Source organism: Ursus americanus, chromosome 8 (genome assembly GCF_024610735.1).
Source record: "Ursus americanus isolate L20-20 chromosome 8, mUrsAme1.1.p, whole genome shotgun sequence".
In the NCBI taxonomy this organism is placed as follows: domain Eukaryota; kingdom Metazoa; phylum Chordata; class Mammalia; order Carnivora; family Ursidae; genus Ursus; species Ursus americanus.
Window position 1 is genome coordinate 52678043 of NC_142134.1, and position 23469 is coordinate 52701511.

Here is a 23469-nt window from a genome sequence, read left to right on the forward strand (position 1 = left end):
CCAGGTGGGGGGCCAGTTATGGGAGATTACGGGGCAAAGCACAGTAAACAAGGGTATGATTGTTCTGCCTGTCTAAGTCAGTTGCCTTCTCCATATACAAAAGTTTCTAGAGATTTGGCTATCCTCCTCTTCCCGGTACAGAGGAGACATCTTTAAAAATGGAGACTTGCAGGGCGCCTGGGTGGTGCAGCTGGTTAAGCGTCTGATTCTTGGTTTTGGCTCAGGTCCTGATCTCAGGACCCTGATCTCAGGCTCCTGAAAGGGAGCCCTATGTTGGGCTCCACCACTGAACACAGAGTCTGCTTAAGATTTTCTCCCTCCTCCTCCGGCTCTCCCCACTGTGTGCTCTGTGTCTTTAAAATAAATAAATAAATAAATTTATTTTTTTTAAAATAGTATGTAAACCTCTCCTACAAAAGGGTAACTTCTACTTGTTTTTCAGTGTGTCTGTTGTTTCTTAAAAATAATCAGCCTGGGGCGCCTGGGTGGCACAGCAGTTAAGCGTCTGCCTTTGGCTCAGGGTGTGATCCCGGCGTTATGGGATCGAGCCCCACATCAGGCTCCTCCGCTATGAGCCTGCTTCTTCCTCTCCCACTCCCCCTGCTTGTGTTCCCTCTCTCGCTGGCTGTCTCTATCTCTGTCAAATAAATAAATAAAATCTTAAAAAAAAAAAAATCAGCCTAGGGGCACCTGAGTGGCTCAGTCAGTTAAGCGCCTGCCTTCGGCTGGGGTCACGACTGCAGGGTCCTGGGATTGAGCCCCATGTCATCAGGTTCCGTACTCCGCAGGGAGCCTGCTTCTCCCTCTCCTCCCCTCTCTGGCTATCTCTGTCACTATCTCCCTCTCTCTTCAAATCAATAAATAAAAATCTTTAAAAAAATACTCAGCCTAAATTAATCCTTATGCCAAAGGGATATATATCACCCCATCATTTTGGGGTATATTTTGCTCCTCTTCAAAACCCTGTGTGCCCCTCTACTGTAGCAGTTACCTGGTGGGCTGTGAACATTGGCTAACTTGTTTGTCTCCCTGACTAGTACAGAGGTCTATGACCACAGGTACTCATAAAGATTTGTTGAATGAATGAATGAATGAAAGAAAAAATACCCCTTGCCTACGAAGCTTTGAAAAATAACTATTAGAGATGGCCATTTTTTCTTCTGAACATTATAACGTGTACAAGCAGGACCTTTCCTCTAATTTATAGCCTTAGACTACTAGTTTCATGAAACTTTAGAAGGTCCTTAATTTAGGATTCCATAAACTTCAAAGGCAAGGGAATGAACACAAAGTACTTATATTTATTTTTATGCATTAAAACAAATTCAGCATTTCAATATACTTTACTTTTAGAAAATCACAGTTTTACTGCTTTTACTTCTAAAAATAACAGTTGCAAGGCTACTTGATGTCGATTTCTTATGAGTTAAAAAAATGTTCCAGGGTGTATCTTCATATTTGATATATGACTTCCTGATTCACCAACAGACAGGAACCACTCAATCTGGCTTCCATTGCAATGTTCTCAGAGCACAAGTTCATAACCACTAGACAAGGTTTGTCACTGTGCTGATGGCTTACTTATAGAACATTGATTCATCAACACTCACCAGTTTTGATGAAGAGGCCCACGGTATAGGAGACGCTGTGTTGCTTGGGGGAGAGAACGAATCCTCCATTTTGTTCATCTTTTTAAAAGCACACATGCCTCTGTGTTCACACTTACATTCTATATTCAGTGACTATACTTAGCACAGAATTCTCGGGGAAAGATTCTGGCTGAGTAACAAGCAGCTGACCTGAGACGGGAAAAGAGTAGGTGAAAAGAAGGTGGCACGCACTCTACACATTCGAAGACACTCAGCGTCAATGGTCTAAGCAATACGAAGAGGGGAGGAAATAAGCATTTCATTCTCCTCTCCTAAGAAAATCAAGAAATAGTATTACATACAGAGTCCCCATAAAAAAAGAGATAGAAGAGCACAATCGAAATATTCTTCATGATGCTAGAATAAAACAGCCTTGACTCTATACAAAATAGAGTCCTGGCAATTGCTCTATTAGTATTAGGTCTAATCGGTCCAGTGTGAGATAAAAAGAACTGGCAGCAACAAGAGGGCTCTTCTGAATCTAAGTAATACTATTTCTTGATTTTCTTGGTGGCTGGAGAGGAGAGAATGACATGCATTCATAATTTGACATTGAAATGCCCTCTTTTTACAGTCAGATCTTTTTACCTCTGACTGGACTTATTGGACTTGATACTTTCAGACTCTTAACAACTGATTTTATTCTATTTCCTGGACAAAGATTATTATATTCAGGCATCATTGGAGAATCAAAGATTGTTATATTCTAGCATCATGAAGAATGTTTCAATTTGTGCTTTTCTGTGTCTTTATACATGTAATTAACAAGAGAGTGTATTTCAGTGTCAAACTAGTTGCCAGAAACTTTGTTCCCAGAGGCTGAAACACTGCAGCAGTTCTAGGGATCCATTCCAGGCTGGTTTCCCTTTTTTTTTTTTTTCTTAAGATTTATTTATTTGAGAGAGAGAGAGAGAGAGAGTGCATGTGAATGGGGGGAGGGGCAGAGGAAGAGGAAGAGAGCCTCAAGCAAACGCCCTGCTGAGCACAGAGCCAGTCTTGGGGCCCAATCTCACCACCTGAGATCAGGACCCTGAGATATGACCTGAGGCAAAATCAAGAGTCGGCTGCTTAAGTGACTGAGCCCCCTAGATGCCCCTGGTTTTTCTTTCTTGCTTCCCCTTTCTGAGTATACTGGCTGGGCAGACCAGCCTACCTCATTTTCCTTTTAAGGAAAGTGGCCCCACCAGGTTCTGTCCTGCATATGCTGATTGATATCTCAGGGCAGTGCGTTTTGTTAGTAAACACAGACTCTATTTCCCCTGCCACAGGTGATTGGCGGTGGGGACAGTGTAGGCTAAGCAGCCATGTATGGGCCTTCGCGAGAAGGCCACACACCTCTGAGGAGGTCTGCGGGTGAAGCCTCAGGTAAACTCTGCCCCGTCTCCCAAGTTCTAAACACAGTGGTGGCTGATCAAACCAGATACTCCCTCGAGGGGAGGGGAACAAGGAGAAGGCAGCGCAGTGAACCGCAGCCTGTAGTCTTAGCAAAGCTGAGCGCCTTTTCTGCTTCTCTGAGGGGCTGACTGCACTTCCCAGGGTGGCCTGGCCCACCTGCTGCTGAAGGGGTGACCTCCTGGGTGCCCTCATGGCCTGGGGTTCTTTGCCACAGCCTCACCACAGCCACTGAAAGCACCACAGGGATGGGATGGGGGTCTCTTCTGGCCCGAACAGAGGCTCAGTCTGAATTTCTATGCCATGAAGTTCCAGCTCTGGCCCTGGCTCCCAGCCCCTTTCTCAATCTTCTCCATTTTTAAAACAGCAAAATGCCAGTGGGGTGTGAGGGGGGGAAACGTTTCCTTTCTTCCCTTCTGGATTCTTTGGCTGGCCTAATAATTAAATTGACATAAGACAGATGAACAAGAGACAAAGAAATTGAATTTTATACATACCGGAGCTCATAGAAATATAAGGCTCAAAGAAGGAACCCAAGCTGGCAGCTTTTATATCATTTAGACAAAGAAACAGTTATTTGTGAAGATTTGATAAGGGATTTGGGTTTGGGGTAGCAAATTGACAAATAAATAACAAGGTTTGTTTAAACAGCCTTCTTGGCCTTGCATTCCTCATCTCTGGCAATAAGGATGCCTTCCTCCCCTCCAGGTGCAAAGAACCTGCTTTCCACATGGGGAATTTATTTCGTGCTTTCAGAGGGGCAAAGGAGGGTCAGAATGTCCTTCTTGCACTGATGGTTTCTTAAGTGATTTTAACTGAAAATAATCAATATACCAAAGAGGCATACTTGGGGATGGCCCACCTTGACCCCCATCAGGAGAGAAAGAGAGAGAAAATATTTATTGGGTTATAATTTACATATAGTAAAATCCACCCCTGTGAATGTACAGTTCTAGAGTTTTGACTAACAAACAGCTGTAAACCACCAGATCATCGAGATATAATCCATATATAGAACATTTCCATCACCCTAAAAATTCCCTCAGGCACTTTGTAGTCAACCCTCCCTCTACCTCCAGCCTCTTGTGGCAACCGACGATGTATTTTGTGTCCCTGTAGTTTTGCCCTTTCCCTAGCGGCACATAAATGGATTGTACAAGACTTTCTTTAACATTATTATTTAAAGCGGCATGTGCCCTGCCCAACTCTCTGTGAGCACATCATATTTTCCTTGTTTTTTCTCAGAACAGTTAACATTATCTGAAAATAAACCGTTGTCATTATTTGGTCACTGTCTGTCTCTGGAATGTACTCCCACCAGAATGGGAGCGTAAAGACTTCGCTTCATTTGCTACTTCATCTCCAGGGTTCAGGACGCTGCCTGACCTTGTGTAGGCGTTCAGGACATACTTGCAGAATGAACTGCAAAACGTTGGAACTTCCCAAAACCCTCTCCAGACTCAGGCCGACTTCGTTAATAAGAGATTATCTCCTCCCACAAAATGTGTGAATCCAGGCATTGCTGTATCGCCAAAGTAGTTTGTCTGCAATAAACACAATTAGAAGTCATTTGGCTGATCCAGATTATGAATTGTCTTTTAAATTCACATGCTGGATGATTAGATTACCTGGAATAGAATTTGTCTGACGTGAGTAAAATGGAAATAATGACAGTAACCATTTCATAGGGTTGTAAGGAGGATTAAATGACTTAATGTAAATGAAGTGATAGGGGCAATGGTTCTCAAGTGGAAGCTATTTTGCCCCACCCCCCAGAAACAGCTGGTAATGTCTGGAGAGATTTTTGTTGTTGTTGTCAAGGGGCTAGGGGGTTGCTACTAGCATCTGCTGCTAACCGTCCTACAAAGAACAGGACAGCCCCCTACAAACAGAATTATCCAGCCCAAAATGCCAGTAGTGCTCGCCGTGAGAAATCCTGGGACAGAGCAGTATCTGGCACACAGTAAGGGCTGTATTTGTGTCTGTTATTATCATTAGTATTGTATAAGTGACCCTTCTTGACAAACGATCTCACACAGTGTGAGGACAGCACAGTGGTTGAAAGCATTAAGTCTGCACTGAGACTCTCTGGGTTTGAAGCCAAAGCTTTCCTTTATGTTAACAATGTGATTTTGAGCACTTTCTTGATTTTTCAATACCTAATATTCTTTGCTTGTAAAATTAGAATAACAGGAGTAACTACCTCAGAGATTTGCGGGGGTGCTGAATAAAAGAATCCACATGAAACATTCAATACTGTGCAGGTGCACATGATAAATGTTCAATAAACGTCATTGATCATTGCTCTTGTTTTTGTGGACCCCAAATGACATCTTGACACAATACAGGGAAGGGATTAAGGATAATTTCAATGAGAAAAGAAATGGAAAATGTACTGCTCATATGAAGTATATACAAGTATATATTTCACATGATAGATGACTACATAGAAGTTAATCCAAACCATCCTCTTTAAGACTGTTATCATTTTTTAAAAGCACGTTGCTTTTGCTTCCTTGGGTAGAGCACCTCCTGGAAATAAAGAATTCTGTCATTTAAAAAATTTGTGTCTAGGGGTGCCCAGGTGGCGCAGTGGGTTGTATCTGACTCTTGGTTTCAGCTCAGGTCTTTATCCCAGGATTGTGAGGTTGAGTCCCTCCTCCCTCCCCCTCCCTCTTGATCTCAAATAAATAAATAAATCTTAAAAAAAATTGTATCCAGCCACAACGTACAATTATTAATTAAGGCTTTCAGTTTTGATTAGGAGCGTAAACACATTAAAGTACTTTGAGAACCTGAGTCTATGATATGAAGTATAAGACTTAGGAAAGCTAAACACTAACATAGCAACACCCTCTTGTGTTTTAGATTTATCAATTTCTCACTCCTTCATTGAGGTAGGAGAGAGAAGCCCACAATGGATGGATAATAGCACACACTCATGTTCTCAGATTCTCCCTTCATAATCTAATATCTGTGCAGGCGCTTCGGAAATTGTAAACAAACTATGGAGCTGGGGTCCATTACCATTATCATTAACTCTCTCACCATTTAGTAGAGCCTCGGATGTTTCCATTGTTTAAAAGATGACCAGCCTTCTTAGCTTGTTATTACGCATTCCAGGCAGCCAAAATCAGGCTGCAAGCAAATTTTGTATCTAAGAGTGAACTACTTGATAAGCTATAAAATATTTGGTTTAATATTATAAGTACAACGAGGAAGAATTCTGTTTCTTAGCATAAAACTTTAAAGTCCATGATCTACCATATTTTATATTCTGTCATAAATAGGGGAGAAAACCCCACCCTATACAGAAGGAAATGGAACATGACAACCTGAGGAAAATGTCTGCAACATATATGGCTAGGGTTTCATATTCCCAGTAGAGAAAAAGGCCTATAAAGCAACAACGAGGATACGAATGCTCCAGTAAAAGACACGAACAGGCAACTCATAAGAAATTCAAATTGCCAGCAAATACGAAAAATGTTTAGACTTACTGGCAATCTAAGAAACAAATATTAGAACAAGTTTTTTTTTTTCTTCCTTTTCAAATTGACAAAAGTTAAGAGAATAAAATGGCCAATATTGAAGTTTGGTGACATGGGCACTCTCATTCACTCCTGGCTGAGTATATATTGACTCACTTTTTCTGGGAGATAGTTGTCTACATGAATCGAGAACTTCAAAAATCTTTACACTGTTTGTCTTAGTAATTCTGCTCCATAATCAGACTTACACAAAGATTCATATATACGAATATTCACATTGTAGTGCTATATAAACTAATATTTTTAAATGACATAATTAGAGTACCATTAAATGAATTATCTAAAGGCCATTAAAAATCTAATGAAGTCTTTAGAAATAAGTTATTCTGCAGAGTTTTCATGTTTGGTTGATGGAAAGGTGATGGTACAGTTAAAAGAAGAATGAAAGGAAAGAGAATACTGATGTAAGGGGGAGGATATTCCTGAAATATCTTAGGGTGTATCATATTTCTCATAATTTGCTAAATCAGAGATGACACACTGGTGTCCAGCAAGTGGATTATAGGCCAGGTGTGAGATACTGACTCCCCCATATCCTCAGAGTAGTGAGGCAGTGGCCCTGGATTTAAGAACCCTGGTTGGTCTCTTGACATCTACCATCTATAAAGCTCCAGAGAAGGCAGCTGCAGAGAACATGGGTCAGCACATATGGACAAAGAACCCATGGAGCTTACTAGGGAAGTTTGTCTTCCAGGTGCTCAAGAATCAAATACTCAGTCTGAGGTCATATTAGGGGGTAGAGGTTGGGAAGGAAAAAGGAGGTCTGCAGGAATACTACCACAAAGAAAACTCACAAATCAATAAAATTTGAGATGGACAAGAGAGTTAATGGATGGACCAAAGCATTGTTCATAAAAAAGAATAGACACTAACAAAACTAATTTCAGTAAAATCAAATTAAAGTGGAAAAATAAAGAAGTGGTTCAGCTGCCCTTTTAAAAAAAAATTGATCGAGGACTTTCACTGAATGGTGTAACATCAAGTTAGTATTTTCTTGATCAATTTCTTCTCTATTAGTAAAATTATGGTTGGAACGTTTGTATTCATACATAAAAATTAGGGGTTCAAAACAGAGTCACATGGGGAGTAGAAAGTCCGCTGTCACTTAGTGACACCTGTAAAATGGGAAAGAATTAAAGGACAGGGTCTCTTACCCCTTTCCACCAGCATCTTTACTGAAGACGCTGCTGGACATATAACATGTCTCAGTCCAACACGAGGTGCAGGCAATGACTCTCTTCAATTCCTCTCTTCCTTAGAATGATCCTCGATGCTGTTCGTAAAATAAGTCTAATGTTTGAAGTTCTAGGGCCATTTTGATTGTTCTTAGATTCAGTTGCTAAAGTCGCTTAACCCACGATTCCCATCTGTCCATCAAATCCCCACACCCAATCAGAAGATGAGACAGTTAATGTGTACTCACAATACATTCGTAGCATGATTTTTGTTCCCTGCCTCCTACTACCCACTCACCCATTGTTTCATAAAACCCAGGGATGGGTGGGTAAGAACAGATAGGATGAATGGAAACAGATGGGGTGATGGAGGTACCAGAGGGAATGAGCAGGCAGAAAATGGAGATATTCCCTACCATTTTTTTTAAGCCAGAAAACAAGAACAATGAAATAAAAGTATTTGTTGGCACATGTTCTTTCTTCACCGTGAACGTCCCCTACTCTTCATTTATATTCTAAGACAAAGTCTTTTACTTCACTGGGATATCATAATGAAAGATCATTTTTTGAAATGGGAATGAACAGTGTGGATTTGGTAACAATTATCACACTGTTTATAGGCATAATGATAAAGAGTCTCATTCCACCACTTTACACAAGGTAGTAAAGTAGAAATAAAATTTTGGTTTATCCTTACATTTATCCTTACATTTGTACTGTTTACTGTCTTATAGACACGGTCTTTTCTGAACACCAGAATCCAGTTCAGCCTGGCACTTAAAAGGGGTCAACAATCATTTAACCAGTACATGAGTAACTGGACACGACTGACCTTCATCGTTTTGTTTTTGGTGTATATATTATGGGTTCATATTTACTCCTACAGATCGATATATGTGGGAAAATAGATTCCAATCTAGAGTAGGACAAGACCTCATTCTTTTCTTGAGATCATTTTTTTTTTTCAAATCTTTCTTGTTTAGAAGATAGTTTGAAAGTGTCTTACTTCTTAGACGGTAGTTTTCATAATGGAAAGTGACTCAAAATGAAGACGTCTCTGTTCAAGCCCTCTTTTTTTTTTTTTTTTTTAAGTCTTACCCAAAAGGAAGTGAGTACGAAGTAAATTGCATAAACTTAAAGTACTGCAGAGATGAAGCCCAAAGCAGGAAGAAACATGCCACCAATGCTCTGGACAGGAACACACAGTGTCATGTGAAGAGACATGACAAAAACAGCCCTCTTTAAATTACTTTTGGCAATAGTGATTGCATTCATTTTACTTTTGCCTGAATATTTTAAGACACCAAAAGGTGAGTATACCATTATAATTTATCTTTTTCTAATCTTTAAAAACCACGATAGCTAATGGTTGCAGGAAAGGTCTTTGTCCATACAAGCCACATGGGCTGAAAGTCTACGTCGAAAAAATTAAGAAAATGAGATTGTAATTTTAATTGACTCTTACAGAGCACAGTAACCTTATTCTCAGTACTTAATTATTGTGGCACACAATCGTGAGATGAAAAATGAAGAGGAATATTTAAAATCTGTAGTCTAGATTTTAAAACATCCAGTTTACATTAATCTTATCACATGATTTTGCTCTTTGAAGTAGTTTCCTTCAAAACAGTTTTAAGTATGTTTTTAGGTTCTGGACGTATTTTATAAAGCAAGTATTTATTATGTTAAAAATGCTTGATTTCCCTCCATCACAGCCATTTCACACAAATAACTCACTGTTGCCTTTTGAAAAATAAGAGTTTTCAAAATATAATTAAAATAAGATGGGTGCAAATTTCAGCAGGTGTGTATGTAGATTTGTAACTAGAGTAAAACGGAACAAAATGAACTCTGTGGATAATTCAGGGACTTGTGATATGATTGTTGAAACCTAGGATAGGAAAATAAATAAATGTAAATTTAAACTGTTTTTATATGTCAGTGAAAGATTTGAAGATATAGTAATGTAACTGTTTAGATGATAAATGTGCTCTCCAGCATTTAATAAGAAAAGGTAAAAAGAAAATGCTGTATTCTATCATTAAAGTTATATGAATTTGCTTAAAATCAGGGAAAAGCTTGTATTTGATGACTTTCTGCGATGATTTTTGTTGCATATACATGACACTAAGTGGCCAGATAACAATATTTTGCTAAATAAACTCTATGTGCAATTTTGTGACTGATTGAATTTTTCAAATTTTTCTTGATTTTCTGGCATTCTGTTGCTTAGGTTAAACAACCATAACATATTTTTAATTCTTGATTCCACCTAGTGAAAATATACAGAGAATAGTTAGAATTGGAATGGAGATAACATATTTTAATTTTTAAGCTTTTTGTGGTGGAGAGTATGCTCATTTAATAGTTATCTAAGGTAGGCCATAAAGATGGATCTTGCACCTCCAAAAAATTAGGTTCATCTCATGAAAACCAGGTAATCAGCCTAAAAAAGATTTCATAAACTGTTTGCTAACTATTGGTTGGTGTTTTATGAGAACTGGTGATTGCTAGAGCATGTTAAAAGTTTTTCTTTTTTGGGCAAGTGCCTTGATAGTAATCAACCATCAGCGATTTTCATTTTCTTACTTTCATACCTGATTACATCAGCCCTAATACTCCCTATATTGCCTCCCCAAACTGAAAATAGCCATTTGTCTTTTCCTGGTCCAAGAACAGCATAGATAGTTCCTTGGACTCTTCGGGGGAATGGATTTATTAGGGAATTTTGTTTCAAAGGGACCCTCCTTGGGGCCAACAAACAAATGTTTGAAAACCATCATCTTAATCCCGATGTCATTTTGTGGTAGAAGGAATTTTGCACAGAGTCACCATTAATGAAAGGTTGATTACTGGGCAAAATATTTTACACATGCAATAGTGCAATAATAATGCTTTATGTTGTATAATGGCTTATGGATCACCAGGAACAAATTCATATAGCCTGATTTTATATAGTCTAATATAGATTCAATTAAAGGCACATAATCATTTCACTTTTTCAGTAATTTTTTAATCACAATAGTTACCTCATAAAATGTATTGACTTGTCAACTAGTGTATTTCATAAAATAAAATACCTGATAAATTATTTAGATGATAAGCTGAGAGTGTTCAAGAAGTGTTAAAATTAACCTTGAGACTCTCCTGTACAGTCTTACTCTCCCTATCAGTTACTTGTATTTTTTTCATTTTTTGTTATATTCTATTCACTTTAATTTCTAAGATAAATATTATAAAATGATTTTTACTTATAAATTATTCACTGATACCATGTCGTTAAGACATCAAATGAATTCAGAAAGAATCTTAATGAGGAATAATGTATTCACGAAGTTTAATAGATTTGATTTCAAAATAATAAACCCTCTGAAGGCCTAAGTTAAAAATAGAGAACTGTGTTTGATCCTTTTTCATCAAGAATGTATCTGAGTCTCTGAATAATCATTACTCAGAATATTCAATTACCATAATTACACAGTATAAACTATCTAGTCTAACTTCACCAAAGAAGAGAAACTTCTTCAATGGTGTTTTGGACTTTTAATGAGTTTGCACTGGGCATATGCACTGGCAAGAGACACTATCCTAATACTTTCGGTTTATTTGAAAGGCAGCTTATACTGAGATCCAATAATTAATATAATGATTCGATATGTTTCTATTGCACATAGATAATGGAGATAGAAAAGCGAACGGATATATTTTTATTCAGAGCTGCCTGCAATTAAGGGAGCCTGGGTTGCCCCCAAACAAGAGACTTCACCAACCTTTTCTCAGACTTGCAGTGTTTAAGAGAGAGCTGGTTAATGCATATAAATCTCAGCGATCGTTTAGTTATTTATTTATACTTACGAACCGCGCGTACCTATGCTCGCTTCGGCACGTGTACTGAAATTGGAATGAATAGCCCCTACCTGGACCAGGAACCTGGGGCTACAAAAACGAAAGGCAATTCTTCCTTCAAGGAGTTTTCAGTCAGGGGATTCCTGACTAGTAAATAATTAACGACGATACTGTAATTACTAAAATAGCAATGTAAAAAGGTGCGATGGGAACATAAAAGTTGCTGCCAGGCCTGTCTTGGGAGGATGTTCCTTCCATTTTTGTGGCAAAGAGAATTCACTGTCAGAGTTCTAATGATCAGAGAATATTTCTCCTTACTTGCTTGCAGAAGCACTTTCTAAGAGAAGCAATTATTATTGATTTTCAAATAAAATGTACTCATTTAAATATCTCAGAAATTCTTGAAACCAGAAACTGTAGTGAGTTATACACGTCTTACTGATCATTCATGGCAATGCGAGACAGAAATAGCAGACGTGAAAACACCTGAAACCTAATTTTATCTAGCTGTTCGACTTCCTCACTTAACGTTTAAGAACCAAACTGACATAAACCGTGTTTACCAGCTTTCATTTCCCTCCTGCATTTCACACTTTCTGAGGGAAATGGTATTATAATGGGCAGCGAACTTTAAGAAAACAATAGATGAAGGAACTTATGAACTACAGGATAAACCCTGAAGAATATGAGCCTTTGTACACCTTACTTACGTCTGTATGATAAAGCACAGTGTTATCAAGGGTCACTGCAACTAATTTGCCTGAAAGTGTTATCTTCATTCTTAAAAATGGACACTTTATTTCCCTCTTATTGACTGGCTCATTAGAAAGTTAATCAGTGATGGCGGTTGCCTCCGCTCGCGGACCAATTGCTTCCAAAAGGTGATTCTGAGAAGACTGAGGAGGAACTGGAGGAGGAAGACCATGAGGAGCTAGATGAGACCTTATCGGAGAGACTGTGGGGGCTGACAGAGATGTTCCCAGAGAGGGTCCTATCCACAGCTGGAGCCACTTTTGATCTCTCCCTCTTTGTGGCTCAGAAAATGTACAGGTTTTCCAGGGCAGCCTTGTGGATTGGGACCACTTCCTTCCTGATCCTGGTTCCTCCTGTTGTCTTTGAGACTGAGAAGTTGCAAATGGAGCCACAGAAACTGCAGCAGTGGCAGATGCTTCTAGGGCCAAACCTTGGGCTCTCAGGGGGAATGCCAGGGGCTCTTGCCTTCACTTGCTGGAAAGATCTAGATTGCTACTGCTCTATGACTTGTCTTGGAGGGACAAGTTTGAAATTTCAATAGTGTTTGGGTAACTTTGGCACATTGATCTATCTAAACCTGGTGGGGAGAATTCTCCCCAGTGTCTCATGGAGACTCCCAACTTACACCTGTGCCCTCCATGCTGTCCCATTTCTTCTGTCCTCGCTCTGATACCAGAGAGCAGCAAGGCAGCCAGTTCCTCCAGCTCTGGCCATCCCACCCCTTTCACTAAATCACTCATGACCGGAAGATCTCACTCTCCCATTGTGGCACAGGAACTGATGCCCCTGGGAAGGATGAGCCCCTGACTGTTTTTTGTTTTTAAGCATGGAGATGTTGGGAAGGGACATGCACACAATAAGAAATACGAAATGCAGTAATGTAGCCTAGTGTAAAGCAGCCACTGTGAATCTCTGTGTTGGGAAGGAGGGAGGGCCGGGCAGCAGTTTCAACCACAGGATGGGGACTGTGGAGGACAGAGCAGGAGTTCATTTCCTCTGTCCATTTTGGCTATGAGAGACCTGCGTGTCTGTCTAAAAGAGAAAAAAAGTAAGTGCTCACTTTTTGTGTTTAAGTATTAAAAACGATTCCAATGGGGGGAAAAAAAGTTAAGTAGAAATCTCCAATAAGGTCCAGGAAAGAGACTAATAGGTATTAATTTTTTTTTAAAGATTTATTTATTTATTTGAGAGGAGAGCAAGCACTAGTGGGGGGAGGGGCAGAGAGAGGGAGAGAAAATCTTAAGCAGACTGCCTGCCTAGTGTGGAGCCTGCTGCGGGGCTTGATCTCTTGACTCTGAGATCATGACCTGAGCCAAAACCAAGAGTTGGGTGCTTAACCCACTGAGCCACCCAGCCACCACTAAAATTTTTTAAAAAATGTAATAAATACTTACACATGTCCCAGGTACTATACCAAGTATTTTTACATATAACTCATTTTGATGCATTAAATATTTCAACTCCTTCATTCTGAAGAATCATTCTCAAGAGAGACTTTTCTGAAAATATTGAGAGAGAAGGAATAAAACTAGATGGAGAGATTTATCTTGTTGTAACATTTCTTATGGAATTTTCTGAATCTTTGTAGCATGAAAATGGCTACTAATCGGCATAATATGTTTACATGTATATTTCATGCACTAGGTGTTGGCAAAAAAAAAAAAAGATACTGCTGACTATAATGTTTTCCACTGCTTTGGCAGAAGTGGTTTTCTTCGCTCCTCTATCAGGTTCTATACCACCAACCCTTGCTTGGGAAGCTTGCTATCAGCTTGTCTCATTGCATTGGTAGATAAATGCTCTCTCCGTATATCTTTTTTGTTTTTATAGAAAAAACAACTGTCTTTAAAACAGTGATGTGGTACTATATCTTACCCTTATACTGCTCTGTTTCTTTTTCCATAGCCTTTATACCCTATATAACTTACTTACTTATTGTGTATACTTTTTGTTGTCTGATTTCTCCAAATAGAATGTAAGCTGGATGAAAATGAGGCTTTTGTTTATTTTGGTCATATTTTAAGCACTTAGGACAGAACTTGTCATATTAGGAGGCACTCACTGAATATTTGTTGATTGAGTGAATTTTTTGCGTCATATTATAAAGGAAATAAAAGGGAAACATTCTTAAAGAAAGCACTTCTTAGCTAATCCTCACAACCACCTTCTGATTTAGGCTTCCCAGGCATTGTAATCCTCATTTTACATTTTTGAAACAAAATTTTACTGCACACCTAGAATTTTTAGGGTCCTAGGATTGAGCCCTGCCTCTAGCTCCTTGCTCAATGAGGAGTCTACTTATCTCTCTGCCCCTCCCCCACTCATGCTCTTTCTCTCTTTCTCTCCCTCTCAAATAAATAAATAAAATCTTAAAAAAAAAAATAAGTTGTCTTTCCCAAATGTTCTATGAATAAATCCATATCCTGTCCAGACTCCCCTGTTCCTTATCTGGTTGACACCATAGATATATCATTCATTTGCAACATGATATATTTTTACCCTTTCCCACTCAATATTACTAGAGAAGCTTCAATTACGGAACTCAAAATAGAATTACATTATTTGAGTTTTTGCTATTGAAATTGATACTCTGTGAGTCTATGCCATTTGTTAAAGAGGCAGACGTGTGATCAAAGGAAAACAATGTACGTTAACAAGTGTCTCTGTAAATTAGGCAGCTAAGCCGTGAGCTTTTTTCTCTCCTGGTGGCTAATACTTTTAAATTGCTGGATTATGATACAGACTATCCAATAATGATGAAAGATACTGACAAACCATTGGCTGCGTTTTGTTTAGCTTGGCTATTTTTTTTAAAGGCACACCTTACAATAAAATACAAAGATCTTAAGTGTTTGGTTTTATACATTTTGACAATTGTCTGTGCCTCTGTAATGATAACGCCATACAAAATACAGATTTTCATCACTCCCAGAAAGATTCCTTTTGCTCTCTTCTGTCAAATCTTTTCCTATTCCCCAAGGCAACTTTTTGACCTATGTCACCATAACTTAGTTTTATCCCTTTTTATATTTTATATAGATGGAATCATCACACAGCGTCTATTTTTGGTCCAGCTTTTTAGCTCAGCATAATGTTTTTGAGATTCATCCATGTTATGAAGTGTCTCAGTAGCTCCTTTCTATTTACTGCTACATGGTCCATTATACAAATACCTCACATTTGTCCCTTTGGCCACTAGGTTGTTTCCAGCTTTTGGCCACTATAAATATGCTGCCATGAACATTCTGGTACAACTCTTTGTGTGAAAATATGTTTTCATTTCTATCAGGTAACTATCTTGTAGTAAAGTAGCTTCATTTTATAAGAAACCACCAAATGCATCACCCAAGTGGTCGTTTCTAGAGGTAAAATTTCTTTTTCTCTTCAGTTTCCATTTCATATACTAAAGCAATAGCACTTAGAATATGTATTGTCTGAAATAATCCACACTTCTTCCCGAAGTTCCTTGACAACTCATTAACAGAGAAAGAGCTTAGGTATTGGGAAAATATGACTTGACATATAGTAGTTTCTGGAGTTCCTATTGCCTGTCAAACAATGAAGGTGTTTCTGTAAATCTTATTTTTGAAGGTGAACAGAGAGTTGAGACTTCTGTTCTTGCAGTCATACCTTGAAAAACACTTTTGGCACAAAATATCTAAAAATATGAGATAAAACATTAAGGACAACAACAACAAAATACATAGTTGAAGTACTAAGAAAATAAGAAAACTCCTTGAAGGTGGAAAATGATTAGAAATTACGAATCCAGGGGCGCCTGGGTGGCACAGCGGTTAAGCGTCTGCCTTCAGCTCAGGGCGTGATCCCGGCATTATGGGATCAAGCCCCACATCAGGCTCCTCCGCTATGAGCCTGCTTCTTCCTCTCCCACTCCCCCTAGCTTGTGTTCCCTCTCTCGCTGGCTGTCTCTATCTCTGTCGAATAAATAAGTAAAATCTTAAAAAAAAAAAAAAATTACGAATCCAGGGGCACCTGGGTGGCACAGCGGTTAAGCGTCTGCCTTCAGCTCAGGGCGTGATCCCAGCGTTATGGGATCAAGCCCCACATCAGGCTCCTCCGCTATGAGCCTGCTTCTTCCTCTCCCACTCCCCCTGCTTGTGTTCCCTCTCTCGCTGGCTGTCTCTATCTCTGTCAAATAAATAAAATCTTTAAAAAAAAAAAAAAGAAATTACGAATCCAGATGGGTAAGCAAGAGTGAACAGGCTGGTGACCTGAAGAACATCTACCAATTCCTGGTGGCCTAGAGTCTCGGTTCCATGGGTCACACATGGGGGGACAGAAGCTGAAGCTTAAGACTGGGAGACAAAACGTGACATGCTCTGCAAAGGAATGAGGAGAAATCTCGGAAAAAACTTGCCTGGCTGTGAGGAAATTTGTCTGTCTCCATCTAGGCCCTGGAGAGAGCAAGGAAAAAATTTCCTGAGAGTTTGTGAACATGAACGGGCCATAACTTGGATATTAATGCTCATTGCCTATGAGGTGTGATAAACCCAATCCAAGAATTATTTTTTTTTTTTGTTTTTTGTTCTTGGATAAATTTGACATATGATACTGTGTAAATTTAAGGTGTACAGTGTGTTACTTTGATACATTTATTTATTAGTAATATGGTTGCCATTATAACAATACTTATCACATCATATACTTATGGTAAAATATGACTATCTATAATTGATATACTATACATTAGATATCTCTGGCTTATTTAGTACTTAATTCATTACAAATTTGTACCTTTAAACACGATGAAACTTGTCCCCCCATCCTCATCCCCCGGTAACAGCTATTTTACTCTCTCTTTTTTTATACATTTGATTTTTAATTTTTTTAATTTTTAAGTTTTTATTTAAATTCCAGTTAAAATACAGTGTAATGTTAGTTTCAGGTGTACAATATAGTGGTTCAACCCTTCCATTGAACACCTATGCTCATCACAAGTGCCCTCCTCATCCTATCACCTATTTAACACACTCCCCCACCCACCTCCCCTTCCATCAGTTTGTTCTCCATAGCTAAGAGTCTGTTTCTTAGTTTGCCTCTCTTTCTTCCTTTTCTCCATTATGTTCATTTGTTTTTTTTTTTTTTTAAAGATTTATTTATTTTTTTGAGAGAGAGAGAGAGAGAGAAAGAGAGAGAGCATGCATGGTGGGAAGGGGCAGAGTGAAAGAGAATCTCAAGCAGCCTCCCATGCCAGGCTCCATCTCAGGACCCTAGATCCTTACCTGAGCCCAAATCCAGATTTGGACCCTTAACTGACTGAGCCACCCAGGCTCCCCCATTTGTTTTGTTTCTTAAATTCGACATATGAGTGAAATCATATGGTATTTGTCTTCCTCTGACTGACTGACTTCACTTAGCATAATATTCTGTAGCTTCATCCATATTGTTGCAAACGGCAAGATTTCATTCTTTTTTATGGCTGAGTAATAGTCCGTTGTGTTTCTTTATCCATTCATCAGTCGATGTTTCCATAATTTGGGCTGTTTCCATAATTTGGCTTCTGTAGATAATGCTGCTATAAACATCAGGGTGCAAGTATCCCTTTGAATTAGTGCTTTTGTGTTCTTTTGGTAAATACTCGGTAGTGCAACTTCTGGATTGTAGGGTAGTTCAATTTTTAACTTTTTTTTTTTAAATGTTTATTATATTATGTTAGTCACCATACAGTACATCCCCGGTTTCCGATGTAAAGTTCGATGCAATTTTTAACTTTTTGAGGAAACTCTATACTGTTTTCCAGAGTAGCTGCACCAGTTTGCATTCCCACCGACAGTGCAAGAGGGTTCCCCTTTCTCCACATCCTCGCCAACGCCTGTCATTTCTTGTGTTGATTTTAGTCATTCTGACAAGTGTGAGACGATATCTCATTGTAGTTTTGATTTGCATTTCCCTGATGGTCAGTGATACTGAGCATCTTTTCGTGTGTCTGTTGGCCATCTGTGTGTCTTCTTTGGAAAAATGTCTATTCATGCCTTCTGCCCACTTTTTAATTGGATTATTCATTTTTTGGGTGTTGATTTTTAATTTTATTAAATGTTTCCTTCACTCTGCAGAAGCTTTTTATTTAGATGCAGTCCCAATAATTTCTTTTTGCTTTTTGTTTCCCTTGCCTCAGGAGACAATCTAGAAGGAAATTGCTGTAGCAGATGTCAAACAGGTTACTGCCTCCAGGACTTTTATGGTCTCAAGTCATTTAGGTCTTTAATCCATTTTGTGTCTGGTATAAAATGTGGTCCAATTTCACTCTTTTGCATGTTGCTGTCCAGTTTTTCCAACACAATTTGTTGAAGAGCCTGTCTTTTTCCCGCTGGATATTCTAGCCTGCTTCATCGAAGATAAACTGACCGTATAGTTGTGGGTTCATTTCTGGGTTTTTTATTCTGTTCTACTGATCTATGTGTCTATTTTTATGCCAGTACCATACTGTTTTGATCACTACAGTTTGGTAACATAACTTGAAGTCTGGAATTGTGATGCTTTCAGCTCGACTTTTCTTTTTCAAGGTTACTTTGGCTATTTGGGGTCTTTCATGGTTCCATACAAATTTTAGGATTGTTTGTTCTAGTTCTGTGAAAAATGATGTTGGTATTTTGATAGGGATTGCATTACATGTGTAGATTACTTTGGGTAGGAAAGACATTTTAACAATATTTGTTCTTCCAATCCATGATCATGCAATGTCTTGTGTGTCATTTCTTTGTGTCATCTTCAACTTCTTTCATCAGTGTCTTATAGTTTTCAGAGTACAGGTCTTTCACCTCTTGGGTTAGGTTTATTCCTAGTATCTTGCTGTTTTTGGTGCAATTGTAAGTGGGACTGATTCCTTAATTTCTCTTTCTGCTGCTTCATTATTGGTGTATAGAAATCAACAGATTTCTATATGTTGATTTTATTTTATTTTTAAAGAGTTTATTTATTTATTTGACAGAGAGACAGCCAGTGAGAGAGGAACACAAGCAGGGGGAGTGGGAGAGGAAGAAGCAGGCTTCCCAGTGGAGCAGGGAGCCTGATGCGGGGCTCGATCCCCGGACTCTGGGAGTCACGCTCTGAGCCGAAGGCAGATGCCTAACTACTGAGCCACCCAGGTGCCCCTATATGTTGACTTTATATCCTGTGACTTTACTGAATTTGTTGATCTCTTCTAGCAGTTTTTTGGAGTCTTTCAGGTTTTTTATGTATATTATTGCATCATCTGCAAATAATGGAACTTTTATTTTTTCTTTACTGATTTGGATGTCTTTTATTTCTTCTTGTTGTCTGATTGCTGGGGCTAGGACTTTCAGTAGTATGTTGAATAAAAGTGGTGAGAGTGGACATCCTTCTCTTGTTCCTGAACTTAAGGGAAATCCTCTCAGTTTTTCTCCATAAAGGATGATGTTGGCTGTGGGTTCTTTTGTATATGCCTTTATTTTCTTGAGGTATGTTCCCTCTAAACCTACTTTGTTGAGGGTTTTTTATCATGAATGGATATTGTACTTTGTCAGATGCTTTTTCTGCATCTATTGAAATGAGATATGGTTCTTATGCTTTCTCTTATTGATGTGATATATCACACTTATTGATTTGAGAATATTGAACCACCCTTGAAACCCAGGAATAAACCCACTTGATCATGCTGATTTTTTAAAATGTACTGTTGGATTTGGTTTGCTAGTGTTTTATTGAGAATTTTTGCATCCACCTTCATCAGGAATATTGGCTTGTAGATCTCTTAGAGGAGTCTTAATCTTGTTTTGGTATCAGGGTAATGCTGGTCCCATAGAATGAGTTTAGAAGTTTCCCTTCTTTTTCTATTTTTTGGGATAGTTTGAGAAGAATAGGTATTAACTCTTCTTTAAATGGTTGGTAGAATTCGCCCATGAAGCCATCTGGCCCTGGACTTTTGTTTGTTGGGAATTTTTTGATTATCGATTCAATGTCTTTGCAGGCTATTAATCTGTTCAAGTTTTCTATTTCTTCCTGTTTCAGTTTTGGTAATTTGTATGTTTCTAGGAATTTATCAATTTCTTTCAGGTTGTCCAATGTGTTGGCATATAATATTCTTATAATATTCTCTTATAATTGTTTGTATTTCTGTGTGTTGGTTGTTATTTCTCCTCTCTTAGTTGTGATTTTTTTATTTGAGTCTTTTCTCTTTTCTTTTTGATAAGTCTGGAAGTCTTTCTTTTTGATAAGTCTGGCTTTGATAAGAACAGAACAACAATCTGTTCTGTTTTTGTTTTTTTTTTTTTTAGTTTCTATATCATTTATTTCTGCCCTAATCTTTAGAATGTCCCTCCTTCTTCTGGTTTCAGGCTTTGTTTGTTGCTCTAACTCCTTTAGGTGTAAGGTTAAGTTGTTTATTTCAGATTTTTCTTGCTTCCTGAAGTAGGCCTGTATTGCTACATACTTCTCTCTTAGGACTACTTACGCTGCATCTCAAAGGTTTTGGACTGTTGTATTTTCATTTTTGTTTTCATGTATTTTAAAAATTTCTTCATTTTTTATTTTATTTAAATTTTGCTTAATTAACATATAGTGCAATATTAGTTTCTGGAGTAGAATTCGGTGTTTCATCACTTACATACAACACCCAGTGCTCATCATTAATTTCTTCTTTGATTTCCTGGTTGATCCATTCATTGTTTAGTAGCATGTTGTTTAACTTCCATGTATATTTGTGGACTTCCCCAATTTTTTCTTTTGGTTGACTTCTAGTTTCAAAGTGTTGTGGTCAGAAAAGCTGCATGGTATGATTTCAATCCTTTTGTATTTGTTGAGGCCTGTTTTGTGACCTGATATATGATCTATTCTGGAGAATGTTCCATGTGCCCTTGAAAAGAATGTGTATTCTGCTGTTTTAGGATGGAATGTTCTGAATATATCTGTTAAATCCATCTGATACAGTGTATCATTTAATGCCATTGTTTCCTTGTTCATTTTCTTTTTAGATGATCTGTCCATTGATGTAAGTGGGGTGTTAAAGTCCCCTACTATTATTGTATTATTATTGATTATTCCTTTATGTTTGTTATTAACTGTTTTATGTATCGGGATGCTCCCATGTTGCGTGCATATTTACAATTGTTAGATCTTTTTGTTGGATTGTCTCCTTCACTGCAATATAGGGCCCTTCTTTACTCTTGTTTGAAGTCTTTGTTTTAAAGTCTAGTTTGTCCAATATAAGTATTGTTACTCCAGCTTTCTTTTGACAGCCATTTGCATGATAAATGTATCCCCATTCCCCTTACTTTCAATCTGCAGGTGTCTTTAGGTCTAAAATGAGTCTCTTGTAAGCAGCATATAGATGAGTCTTTTTTTTTTAAATCCATTCAGACATCCTATGTCTTTTGATTGGAGCATTTGACATCTATTTGTATGATAAATGTTTCTCCATCCCCCTCACTTTCAATCTGCAGGTGTCTTTAAGTCTAAAATGAGTCTCTTGTAGGCAGCATATAAATGGGTCTTGTTTTTTTTTTTTTTCCCCTAATCCATTCTGACACCCTATGTCTTTTGATTGGAACATTTAGTCCATTTGCATTTAAAGTAATTTTTGATAGATGTGTATTTATTGCCATTTTATTACTTGTTTTGTGGTTGATTCTGGAGATTTTCTCGGATCCTTTCTTGTCACTTTTGGTCTCTCCTTTGCACTCAAAGAGTCCTCTTTAATATCCCTTGCAGGGCTGGTTTAGTGGTCACAGACTCCTTTAGTTTTTTCTTTCTGGGAAACTATCTCTCCTTTTTATTCTGAATGATAGCTTTGCTGGATAGAGTATTCTTGGCTGCAGTTTTTCCCATTCAGCACTTTGAGTATATCACGCCACTCCCTTCTGGCTTGCCAAGTTTCTGTTGAGAAATCTCCAGCTAGCCTTATGGGTCTTCTCTTGTAAATTAAAGACTCCTTCTGTCTTGCTGCTTTTAAAAGATTATTTCTTTATCACTATATTTTGCAAATTTAATTATATGTCTTGGTGTTGGCCTGTTTTGTTTTTTGGGTTTGTCTTTTTTTTTTATAAAAAGATTTTATTTATTTGAGAGAGAGAGAGTGCATGCACGAGGGGGGGGAGGAGCAGACGGAGAGGGAAAAGCAGACTCACAGGTCTCAGTCCCAGGATCCTGAAATCATGACCTGAGGCAAAGGGAGATGCTTAATCGACTGAGCCACCCAGGTACCCCTCTTGTTGATTTTGATGGGAGTTCTCTGTCCCTTGGATCTGTTTGTCTGTTTCCTTCCTCAGATTAAGGAAGTTTTCAGCTATTAGTTCCTCCAATAAGTTTTCTGCCCTCCTTTCTCACTTTTCTTCTTTTGCAACTCCTATAATATGAATGTTATTATGTTTGATGGAGTCACTGAGTTCCCTAAGTCTATTCTTGTGTTGCACAATTCTTCTTTTTCTCTTTTGTTTAGCTCCATTACTTTCCATTATTTTGTCTTCTAGGTCACTAATTTGTTCCTCTGCTTCCTCCAGCCTGCTGTTCATTGCATCAAGCTTGTTTCCAATCTTGTTTATTGCATTCTTCATCTCGATTGTTTCTTTCTTAACTCTTTTATCTCTGTGGAAAGGGTCTCGTTGATGTCTTCTATTTTTTCTCAAGCCCAGTGAGTATACTCATGATTGTTGCTTTAAATTCTCCATCAGGCATCTTACTTATATCTGTTTCACTTAGTTCTCTGGCTGTGGCCTTATCTTGTTCTTTGATTTGGGATAAATTCCTTCATCTAGGCATTTTGTCTAAATCTCTGCCTTCCTCTGTGTGTTTTAAAAGCCAGTATGCTTACTGCTCCTGGAAGTAATGGCTATATGAAGAAGAGGTCATGTAGTGCCAGGGCCTGGTCCTTCAGGGAGTGTCTCTGGTGTGTGCTGCGTGTGCTCTGTTGTTGTGTTTTGGCTGCTCTATTCTTTAGGTTAGTCATCTGCAGAGGCTCTCCTTGCCTGCTGTGGGTAGTGTTTTGTCCCTGGCCTGAATGTGGCAAATTTTAACTAGGTGTGCTCTGATCTGCTTGTGAAATGAGACCTGATATCACCTCCACCAGAACTGAGACCCTGAAGAACTCTCAGGTCAGGAGATGTGGTATGAGTAGGAGTTTGTGCTGGT

The 23469-nt window shown here is 38.4% G+C and overlaps 1 protein-coding gene and 1 pseudogene across 3 annotated transcripts in view; both read left to right on the forward strand.

Moving 5' to 3' along the window:
• The first annotated feature begins 3339 nt into the window (after window positions 1-3339).
• LOC148109589 (mitochondrial import receptor subunit TOM22 homolog) lies at window positions 3340-13036 on the forward strand (annotated as a pseudogene).
• The window catches only part of TMEM156 (transmembrane protein 156), a 47893-nt gene continuing 33342 nt past the window's right edge, over window positions 8919-23469 (forward strand). For 2 of the 3 annotated variants that reach the window (XR_015725524.1, XM_045770548.2), the window contains exon 1: window positions 8919-9077. Coding sequence is in view for 1 of the 3 variants with exons in the window: in XM_045770548.2 (XP_045626504.1) it covers window positions 8990-9077 (88 nt within the window). In the remaining 2 variants the exon portion in view is untranslated. Of the gene's footprint in view, window positions 9078-19354; window positions 19473-23469 lie in introns of those variants that run through there. The other variant, XM_087864208.1, reaches the window with a different exon arrangement.